The sequence below is a fragment of the Papilio machaon genome, chromosome 9 (assembly GCF_912999745.1).
Source record: "Papilio machaon chromosome 9, ilPapMach1.1, whole genome shotgun sequence".
Classification (NCBI taxonomy): domain Eukaryota; kingdom Metazoa; phylum Arthropoda; class Insecta; order Lepidoptera; family Papilionidae; genus Papilio; species Papilio machaon.
Genome location: NC_059994.1, coordinates 3,675,892 through 3,688,135, shown reverse-complemented (window position 1 = coordinate 3,688,135; position 12,244 = coordinate 3,675,892). Strand labels below are relative to the sequence as shown.

The following is a 12,244-nucleotide window of genomic DNA, read 5'->3' as shown; positions in this document are numbered from 1 at the left end:
ATCAGAGCGTCGGTGGGTTGGGGTTAAGCACTTGACTTGTAATCTGCAGGTCCTGGCTTTGTATCCCGAACTTGACTTTCTTACAATGAAGGAAAACGTTATGATGTCAACCAACCCGCACTGGGCCAGCGTGTGGACTATGGCCTAGTCACTTTTAACTTAGGGTAGGCTCCGAGCCCCTCAGTGGGGAAGTATAGTGAGCTGATGACTAACAACAAGAACATATTCGTTCTGTACCAATCACCCAGCCCCTTAACATTTCTCTTGCTTCTCATTCTATAATCTATAATTCCCTAGCACCAGGAGCTCCAAAAATTTATAACACTTATCATATTTAATTGTTTTATAATTGTCAAGTTGATTCAATTAAATTCTACTGCTATTACTACTACTACGTGTATACCTATGATGTCATTGATTTAATGTGTTAACTTTAATGAGAATTAAAATACCAATCTTAAGATTCATTGGATGCAATTTAGTAATAAACTGCTTTATTATTAACCAATAAGTCATCAGAATATTAAATATCTATCAGAGTTTCTTAGCAACGGCAAGGGGGCTTAGGGCCGAAACAAACGAGCAAATTAGTCCGCACAAGCCCGGACAGATCCTGATTGATGGATGACTACCCGCAGCCCATGTCTTACGTAATTAGCCTCCCAATAAAACCCGCCCGACCGCCGTCGAATCGACCGAAGACCTTATGCGACGTTTTATCTGCTTATGCCGCTTCCCTAATTCTATTTAATGTTATTATACAAGACCCAACAGGGCTGTATCAACATTAAATTGTGAGAATATGTGAGTTCCTCAAACTGTTAAAATGTTTATTTATTCTTATTTAGTGTGAAGCAAGAGGACTATGGTCTCAATTGTTGATTATTTAAGCTCATAGGAATTATTAATATTGTACACCATTTGTAATTAATTTCAAAGGAAAATTATGTATGGAATTGTAACTATGAAGTTATAATGACTGTTGATGGATGGAAGATTTGTCAAGCATTGTTTCAATGAAAGAATAAAAAATAGAGATATTGCTAGGACAAATAATAAAGATTAAGTATCCTATCGTTGGTTTTTGAGAGCAAAATCTCTATATATAACATATTGTCAGGTTATTGACATTATGTTTCAAACAAAGATTTTTGTTTCAAAAACCAACGATATTATCGGTTATTATTTATTTGGTAAAAGATGAAACGAAGCTCTTACGTAAAGACACAAGTTTATGAAACAACTACCAAATCTATTGGTAACATCCTTTGATAAAAATAGTATGAAGCTGTCAGAACTTGGCTGGTTGAGTCATGCTCTTAACGACACCGACTTCCTTTGTTTGGTTTGTTTATAGACAAGGAAAAGTTGAATGGCGCGATAGCATAAACTATTATTGTACAGGCCGGTCTAAAAATACGAACGTCGAAGTGGGTTAATGACTTTCCTTTCAATACCGTCACCCCTGGCCGTTTTCATTCATGGTGCATCAAATATGAATACAGGAGTTGGAATATTTCGGCTTTAGTTTTCTGTTTTTATAAAACTTCTGTTCTATCGCTGTTAATATCAAGGATGCAATTTAACTACTTATACTGTGAACTTATACAGAATACTTTAATTAATTGTCTGAAAAATAGCAGTTATTCAAAACTGCAATCACTCACATAGTATTGAATATATAAGTAACGTCGACGTAGTATACTTAGCAATGTAGAAACTCGATTTTTACCTTTACGGCATCTTGAATCTTTTGCAAACTTGTCATTTGCATAACTCGTTTAATGTTACAATCGATTTTAAACTTTACTGTTATTGTTTTAAAGCTGTATTACCTGGTTTTATATCTGGTAAGAAGCGGGTGTTATTGGAAATTCTTGAATGTCCGTAACGTTCTGCTGATATCGGATGTCGACGACAGTTCGGGCCCCGATTGGAGCTCCTAGCTACGTGCCTTCCTGAAACGTCGAGATGGCTTTTGTTTTTTAAAATACGTGCTCCTCAAAGCTAACTTTTAAAATTTTGCGACTTGAACGTTTCAGTTTTTAAAATTCAAACGGTAACAGCTGTGTAGATAAAAGTACTTTACTACGCTGTCACTAATACTTTTATAGCCCGTAAAATTTTACTTTTATTAAGTTCAATCTTTAACTTAAGATTACCTAATATAAGTATTAAGTACCTACATGTATTATCTATTTATACATTTTTTACTTTAAGTTAGTCGCTTAGGGTATTATAGACGACTAGTTTTTACTTATTAACCATTTGACTCAATTTGTCCATCAAACTTCCTTAACGTTTAATAATCTGTGTTACAAAATTCATAAAGTGGAGAATGTCTTTCGTCGCGTCGCAGGCGTTAGTAGACGCGAACATACTAGTAAAGTGGGAAGTCTCATAAAACAAAGTGTCAGTTATTACATTAATAACGAAGGGCCGTGGAAAGCGCCTACCCCTTTTTGTTTATCCCCTGGGCCGGTGGAAACTTTCGACGTGGCGTTGTCGAAAACATTTTCCGTGGTTAGGTGAACGTATATTTTGTTCAAGAATTTGTACGTGAAAGTTAAAGGGGGAAATTTAGACAAGCGGAAAATGAATACGGGTTTGGGTTATGAATACATTCTTTTGTTTTTATTTATTGTGTGCTACGAAAAATGAACGTTTATACTATTTGTAGCCAATTTTGCATACGTCAATTGTTAATTAAAAAAAAAATCTCTACTTGCGTAAAACATTTGAAAATCAGTTAAATGATTAAATATTTTATCAATTACAAACAAAACAATCTTTAATTATGTTAATTGTCAATTTGTTTTAAGCATGTTAGGATTACAAGTAAAAATTTAAAGAAACGTCTTTTACCTTTAGAACAATTCCCTTCTTTTGTTTGCGAATAATTCAACAACAATGCGAGAAACTTTGTCTGGTTTTCTGAATTTCGTTCAAACAACTTCAAAACTGATCGGATGTTGCGGATCCGTATCGATTATATAAAATATTGTATTGTATTTTATAGATAGTATCACGGTTAAAATTTTGCAACAAAGATATATTCAAGTTATGAAAGTGTGATTCTGATGTAAAAATAAAATTTTGTCCATCGCGTTATTTACAAATCAAAGTGTTAAAATTTTGATGAAAGTGTGACAAGATATTTTAAGTTGACCTGTGGACCGGACTTAGTACGAATATTTGTGACAATCGCCATCAACAAAATTTGTATTAAAATATTTGCACCGCCCCCTATCAGGTGTAAAGTACACCAAAAATCGCATACTAATTTTGAAATAATTGACGATGACGATACTCAGGTGATTGTCACTAATACTTGTGCTAGGTCCACTGAGAAGTTCCAATACAAAAACAAAATATAACAGTTTTGTTTTATTTTCTTCTGTCAAACAGTCATCTTCTCCCTGGCCTTATCCCACTCACGTGGGGTCGGCACACAAGGTTTTATAAACATTAAAGTTTTGGCTTAATTTTTTTCTTCTGTCTTACAGTATTGGATGTTATTTGGAATATTTTTTTGGATGAAATTTTAAAAGTGCAACAATAAAATATAAAACGTTTGAAACAACCTGAGACGTAGGGCAATGTTTCAAAAGTTTTAAAATTTTGAAGCCCAAAAAATACCAAGCTTATTTTCCGTAGATAAAATAAAATTCCGAATGTCTATGCACTCGATTTTCTTCTCGCATTTCCAATTCGCACGCCCCGGCCGCCCACTGGCGGCAGTTGTGATTTATTTTCGAATTTTTCCGCAAAAAGTCCACATCGTATGCTGTTTTACGTCGAAAATCCGAATGAATATTTTTTGTTCGTCGCGAAAAGTTACTTCGAATATTAGTTGGGTTTCAGAAATAAAAGAGCGATCAGGCACTCTGTAAATGTTGGTAAAGTAAGTTTAATTTTATTTTTGGTTTTGGGAAATCAGGAAACATGTTATGCACTAAAGCGATATTAGAACTCATTACATCAAAACTCAAAGTGATACGGATTTAGTTAGTAAATTCAAATGTAATATTCCATTTTAATAGGAATTGACTTCAATTCCTGCGACGTATTGATATTATGCATCCCAGATAAGAAGTCCTAATTACCTATAATTAGAGAACCAGTTTTCTTTGCTAATGATAAACGTACGACTGTGTGCCAAGGCGAAATGTTTGACATTAAATTAAGTCTTTCATTCTATTACTCGTTTGTTTTTATATTATAATGCGCCTTGATACTTACTACCCGACTGACAGCACATAGTACCTACGAGTTCGAATCTCACTCATTTTTTGATACTATACTACTACAATTTTACTTATATTTTTTATACATAACATTAAGGTGTACTTAGTTATTTTTTTAAATTTTAGCTTTGAAGATGAAAGCCAATAGATGGCGCTATATTATCTATTAGAGTCTGTCAGTTGGATTTTGGATTTTTATTAATTAAAGGTTAAGTTATTAAGGTATGAAGATAATTGGCAATACAACAGAAAAACGACCAAGGAATAAAAAGCTGTTTATTTCAATAACGAACTACAAGTAATACAAACTTAACTTATGTACAAATTCGTAACAATTACAGCGACTTATAACTGTAATATTTTCATTTGCTTCCATTTATCTCGTATCTTCATAATATAGAAAAAAAAAAAAACTGTAAGATTTAACATAATACAGATTTCAGATCCATTTCTATTAGGATTATTTTTGGTAAAGCTTTTGTTAAAATAATGAATATGGACCAGAAAGTATTTTCAGACAGACCGGGACGGAGAGCTGAGCAAATTTTTCATCGCAAATAAAATTGAGCTTTAATCAATTGAAATAAAGTTTAATTTTATTTTGTATGCATCTTTTCTTATCAAGAGCAAGTGTAAAAAGGCGTCACGCTCTGTGTGAACGGACCCTTAGGCACATTTAGTAATAAGATTGTGTGTACAGTTACCAATGTACTGCCTGTTACAGTATTAGTTTTTCATAACCGAAGTTTATTTATAAAATTGTTTATTTGGTATATTAATATTAACAGTTTCTATTACAGTTCTACTACAGTAAATTCACATAAAAGTTGTAATATTTTAAAAGAATAATATCAATTGAGTTTGTTAAATAAAGTCTTCTAAGAAGATTCATAAACAGTAAAAGGTACAATATTTCAAAACAAACCAAGAGATTCTATCATTGTCTACTTTACTATTTTATAACGTGGATGAATTATAACATTGTGCACACATCAAAAAAAGTTTGCGATTAGAAGTAAAATTTTATATATTTTTAAAATGTGTCTTTGACAAGTAGGAGATTTTGTCTTATTGAAAATTAATAAAGTGTGTTTTTCTATACTAATAGTATAATAAAATGTTTAACTTTTTAAAAATACATTTATAAACATGTTTTACTCTTTGTTAGTGATCGCAAACTTTCTTTGATGCGTGTTCAAATATAGTACCAAGATTTATATGTATATAGTAAAAAAAAATCACAATAGAAAACATAAATATATAATATATAAATAAAACATAATATTAAGGTATTCCTATAATATTAATTTTCGTGTTCTGATGACTGATGTTTTTGTGTTTAACAGCTTATGTAAATTGAGTATTGATAATTATGCTTAGCCTAGTTACATAGCGCCTACGTGACTATATCCTTGTTGCATATTTATCTCACTATATCCGATGTAGATACATAATACAATGATATGTATTTCCCCTTTAACGCAATCATGTTATATAGTTATAGTAAATAACTTGGAACCCAATTATTCTTATGAGAGCAAAATCAAATAAACTCAATTTATAGAAAACTTTGGAAGTATATAATTGTGTCTTTATTTGAACAAACGAAACAATTTAACTGATATAAAATATATTTTTCCCCTGAAAAATATATTTTATCAATTTGTTAATAGTTTAAAATTAATCATAATTCCTTATAAACCATGTTTTTTCCAGCAGTGTAAATAATTTGCAAAAAATTATACAAAAAAGAAAGAAACAAAAGAGTAACCAATTTTATAAAAAAAATACAAAATTGTATACAATTCTATTTTCTTACTTGAACTATATGGACTATAAATAGCATCCCAACAAATTGATTTTTATATAAACAAACTCAACGGCATAACGTATTTAAATAGATTTACCGAGAATTGATATGAATTCGGTTATTGTTTCAAACGATATCATTGTTGGAGTAGACAGATGTGTCAACATTTGCTTTGGAAAACACTTGGTTCTTTTTTATCACTCATACTCATATTACGACACATTGACAAATAATTTTATTAATTTTCTGAGACATTCAGCCGGTAAACGGTCTTTTAACAGTCCATTATTGTATATTTTTCCTTTTAAATCTACTCTAAAGCACTAAGTGACCATTAAATGATTGAATATTGCCGTAAATGTTGTTAAGGAGTGCGATGTAGTTGTTTTACGTGAATCCACGGGTTCTAAGATTGCTTATAGATTATTTCACCGATAGCTCTTCGATTAGACGTATATTTCGACCTCGAAGTTTAGCGGGTGATGTCTCTGGCTCTTCATTCTAACTGTGACGTGAGAGTAGCCTACTCCCCCTTCAGTGATATTGGCGCTCGCATGAGAGAAATCATTGTCGATTGCAGCAACACCCTGAAAACATCAACCAGTAGACAGTTTAAAAAAATCCGACCTTGATTACACTAAGGACAAGAATAATTGTATCTTAATGGCAGTTTGGATTATAAGTCTACCAAAAATTAAATTTGAATCATAAAGGTTCATATTTTTTTTCCTTTTCAAAGTACATAGTTTAGTAAAAATACTTTTTAAAACAGTTTTTTAAAAGTGTAAATTGGTTGTACTGTTACATAACGTCTGGCAATTTTCAAACAATGAGTGTTACGATATGAATTGTGGTTATAAATTCGAATGTTTACGAATAATAAAAAGGAACGTGACTTTGCGTTTGCAATTAAACCGTCTTATATCATCAAAACTGCTATTTGCCAATGCCATTTGCGGTCGAAGAAGGTCAATAAATCTTGTTTTTATAGTTTATACACGGGATTAGATGTTTAATAAAATAACGCATTAAATTGATAGCTAATAACGATATAAAATTAAACTAAATATTGACAATTCTCCGTCGTGTTACAAAACAAAATACGAGATTTTTTTTCAAATATATCTTTCTTTTCTAATTTATTTAACCACAACTTAAGTTATCTTTGATTCTAATTTGAAAATAACTACAGCGGAAAATGTGATGTTATACGTAGAATAGCAAATAAAACATTTTAAAATCTATTAAAATTAGTAAAATTATAAAATATCAACGTTCGCATTTTTACTATGGAATTCTTACTATCTGTTAAATTATTTGCACATAAAACGAAAAAAAAAAACAAAAAAAATAAGTTAATAAAGAATTTAATTTACTACTTCAAGAACGTTTTCGAATATTCTAGCTTATTTTTATACAATAGTAAAAAAGGGTACAGTCACTATTCTGAACAAATCAAAAAAATACAATAGATATAGAAATATATTGTACAATGCTATATATTGTTGGATCTTTTCTCCAACTCCGTTTTTTTGAAGCAGAATTTTTTCCTGATTCGTACTATTCACATTAATCCTAATTTGCAAAAAAAGGTTATTAACATAGCCTTATATTTAAGCAAGTATATGGCATGTTCGTTTTATTTATAAATGTTATTGAGAATTTCCAGTTAATGTTCAGTTGTACCTCCCATTTTAAAAGATGACTGAACGGGTAACTAAACGCTAAAAACAAGAGACGCGAGGATCTTTGCAATTCAATTGTTTTATAACTTAAGTTTTCCTTATAACGTAGGTAGGAAAAGATTCTCTTCCCACAAAGTTAAACATACCTTTTAGATAAAATAATAAAAAGTAAGTTGTGAATTATCCTAGCTTAAGTGTGCATAATCGGAAATTGAATTTATTATTTACCTTGACGTAAGCATACCTGAGCATAACAATGGTTGTAAATAAATTGGCAAAGCATCAAAAGATTACTAAACAAGACAAGTATGGACGTAAGTCATAGATTGTATGTTATATTAAATTAAAAAAATCAATACATAAAAAGAAAAAATACTCTTACCTTGATAATACGTTTCTCAGGATCACTATATGACAATGATTTTATTCGCTTTTTAAACGGTATCGGAAACTCTTTGACCCTCTGGTGGAACACCATTTTCCTGTGTACTGTGTCACCCACAATCATATCGGAACACAAGACTATATTACATACAATTAAACTAATCAATATCAACACAAGTAACCGCATACCGCTAACATTTCGCCAATTATAAAGTTCGATTCTATGCGCCTTGCGAACTCGACGAATGACCGACGACAACTGTCAAATGAATAATGTAATGATAACCTCAACATGCGATAGTCGACACAATTCTGTATAAAAACAAGAATAAATTCCATCTCCCATTTTATCATAAGCTAAATAATATTAATTTTAATAGCTCGTTAATTTTATCTGATGGTAATTTTTGTATTTTGTTTGTTCTGTTTGATTATTTTATCGATAAATTTGTCGGTCTGTATTGTTTGAAAACAATGGATGTTGTTTTGTATTGTTTCCTTTTCTAATAAGACGTACTGTCAACAAAATAATTAGCGACGATAAATTGTAAGTTTGTAGATGTGTAATCTTTATAATTTGAGTTATTAGTAATATTCTAAGTTAGTTTAATATTATAAATTAAAATATTAGATTAAATATAATACATAAAAACTAAAATATATCATTAAAAGGTGTCCCTTTAGGCAAGGTTCCGAAGATACTGGCAGCGTTCCCCCCTTTGAATGGCTAGACTAATTCTTTGTCCGAGGTAGCTGCCAGCTCTTCGGTCTCCTGTGATGTCGACTAACCTTTTTGCTGTTTCCTTAAAAAATCTTTATTCTTGATGTTTAATACATAAATATATTTGTAACACATAATTTGGGGATTCAGATAATATATTCACGACTTAAACATAATTTAGATAGACAGACATGTAAAACTAAGTCTAAATTGAATTTAAAATAGCTTTCGTGTTTCTACTAGCTATTTAAAACAATATTTTTAATTTATTGGAACGTTTTTAATACGATAAATGATGATGTAAAACAAAGAAAGGCCGAAAGACAGATAAAACATAGAAAAGGTTATCATAAAAATGAAAGACATTGATTTATATAATTTGAATACGTAATATATCAAGTTATTCTTTTACTTTATGATACTACTATAACTGTACCTACATTTATAAATTAGTAAAATTTAAGTGTCTATATATAATATAAAAAGTCATATTTCGCGAACATACTGTATTTGCGATGGAATTTTACTTGAAGGTAGTTTTTGTGTGCAGTATTTTTATCATTATTTTTTGCACTGCATATATATATGATGATAACGATATCAAATGTATATTGAAATAAATAATACGAGGTTTAACATTATTTTTTATTTAACTCCCGGGGAAACACGAGGCCGGAATTTATTTTTCTTCAAACTTTTTATTTTTGCGGACAGTATGATTAATAGCTTGTCAGTCATCCTCGACAGGACAAATTTTAAAACTTTTCCCTGACACTTTTCAAGATTCAATATTTAATAAACCTAAAATAATGTTATAAAAGTTTTATACGAAAGGGTCACGACGACAACTCCCTTACACTTTATAGAAATTATTGTTTCATTTCATTTTTAACGGAATATCTTTTTTATATGCAGAAATTGTTAAAAAATTATTTGTCATAATTAAACAGGTTTATATATATTGTAATTGAAATAGAATTTGTAAATAAAAAAAATGCTCACGGAAACATGTGTTAAAAATTGATTTTGTGCACATTAACAAATCTTTTTGTGTACTGAAGTTCAAATTCTCTATTCAAAAGTAAACCTGATAACCATATTAATAGAATACATAAATGAATTTGTTATACTTTGGTAGAATTAATGAAGTTAATTTAAAACCTGGGTAAAGCAATGGGTGCGGTGTTAAGGAAAGGGTTAAATAATGTTTTTAATTTAGATTTATCGCGTACATTACCACATCCCCCTTCGTGTTCATGCTATACGAGAATAATTGCAAAGGATCATTTTCATTAATAAAAAGTACACGGATGTACATTAAATTGTAATGTAATACATTACTCAAAAAATACATGTACAGAACTATAAGGTTCAGATTTGAATTCACATATTAGCGGGATAGTCTGACTAAATAATAAACCATCATATTATGTTTCGATACTCTGTCGTATATAGTAGTTTGATTACACCTTTCGTAGCGAGTTAAGTAATAAGTGTTTTTGAAAGATAGAATCAAGTGATATAAGAATGGTACAGATTCTATTCAAACAGAAAATTCTAGATAACAAGAATCATTAAACCATCTTATAGTAGACGAGAAATACGAAATTATGAAATATTGCTATTAAAATTTAGTTCAAACTATGTGTTTGCTTTTGCTTGTATAAGCCATTTTCTATACTTCTAAAACTATTGAGATACTGTAATAAAGTAAAGGAATAAAGAATATACCTCTAGGCTTGAATCGAAGCAATTGTCGAAAGGAATAGGTGAGCTATCTGTCTCCGGACAGAGACAGGGGTTGCGAGGCGGGTCGTAAGCCGGGATTTACCCGGGTTCATTCCCTCCTACCCGACGCTTTTCCCAGTATTGAGAGCCGATACTTTTGTTACGCGGTTTATCATTCAGTCGGCTTTGAATCTCTCCCTTATCAAAACAATGTTTGTTTGATTCAGTTTGGTATATCTGAGAAGTATTATGTTTGCTTTTTGTACTTAACACTAACTTTTGTACTAACTTATAAGTATGAATTATAAATGTTTTTCAACGAACACTTCGTGACATTATTTGGCAAATGTGAAATAATCATTTTATTTTTACATTTCTCTACTAACAAACAGTTATCATTTTTTCAAATGTTTTATTGAAATTAAACCAATATCTACGTTACAACGACTGTCGACATATTTTTCACATTTTAGTTGCATTAAAAAATATATAAAATACTCGTTGTAAGATGCTAAATAGTAAAATTCATATATTCACAAAAATCAAACAAGTAATACAAACGATACCAAAAACTCCGAAATTAAAAAAATAGTCGACTGTTTTCCGCAGAAATCTCTTTTCGAACAGAATAAACAAAAACCCGAGTAAAGAAAACTCACATCGACACAGATAAGGTCGAGAAAATCCTACCTAAAATCAGACAAAATCTCGATCTCACCTAAGGCTTCTTACACAAGAAAACGGTGATTGAATTTTGTTTTTATCAGTGAAATCATCGAGTAGTTTGGAATTAATTAGATGTTTGGTAATTTTAACCTTATAATTTAAAAAAATAATGAATTTCAATTTAAAATAAAAAATCTCATTTTCAGAAAAATTTATTTATGATTAATCAACTTTGTGAACGTCTACATAAAAGTTCCTTCACGTTAGTGTTAACAGAAATTTAAGTAATATAACGTTTCTTCAACTGATTAAAAATTCATGAGGTTTTTAAAACACTATATAAAAGTTTTGCTTAATTCCTGTTGAAATCCTGTATGCATTATTACTAAACAAAAATATATTTAAAAATACTAAGTCTACGTGTGTGATTGCCCTAAACACATTAAATAAAGTGAAGCTATGGTTGCTTGCGACGGATTCTTTTTTCATTGTTCATGTGATATATTCTCGCCAGACGAAGGAGTAGTTTCCTTTTAAATTCTATTTGAATTTGTGGTGTGTTTGTATTACTTTAGGCTTTTCTTGACTGCTATAGGCTGAATTATAACATTTAATTTTTATTGGAACGAAGTTCCTTATCGCGCGTTGTGAAAGGGGTCTAGACGGAAAAAAAAAATTACGAAAACTTTTCACGACACTTTTTGCTATAGACGAATGAGCGCTACTTCACCATGGCAACGACGTGACAATATATAACGAAAATTCATAGAAATAAAATGTACTTCTTGTGAAGACTTAAGTTTTTTAGTCATAGAATAAACATTGGTTCCTTCACTAATTAATTGAAAGGAACTTCGTTCCATCCGGGTGTCCCTTGACACCTCTCAAGTTTTTTTTATCTTTATAACTGTAAAAGTGTGTTCAACAAAGAAAGAACATATTTCAAATAACATAGTTTCCATCTGACATTTTGGCAGTTAAATACGTCAAGATATCTCTAGTT

General features: G+C 30.4%; 1 protein-coding gene across 1 annotated transcript; it reads right to left on the bottom strand.

Annotated features, from left to right (window-relative positions):
• Positions 1-6,102: 6,102 nt before the first annotated feature.
• Positions 6,103-8,405, bottom strand: LOC106717851. The gene is made up of 2 exons (XM_045679405.1): positions 8,125-8,405; positions 6,103-6,644 (listed from the first exon to the last, which is right to left on the bottom strand). Exons 1-2 carry the CDS (start codon positions 8,311-8,313, stop codon positions 6,504-6,506), a joined length of 330 nt encoding a protein of 109 aa, XP_045535361.1. The 5' UTR covers positions 8,314-8,405; the 3' UTR covers positions 6,103-6,503.
• Between the last annotated feature and the right edge of the window lie 3,839 nt (positions 8,406-12,244).

Coding starts and splice junctions, on each gene's coding strand:
- LOC106717851 (XM_045679405.1), bottom strand. CDS start 8,313: ATGCGGTTACTTGTGTTGATATTGATTAGTTTAATTGTATGTAATATA. Junction 6,645..8,124: donor CTGAGAAACGTATTATCAAG/GTAAGAGTATTT, acceptor TGATGTTTTCAG/GGTGTTGCTGCAATCGACAA.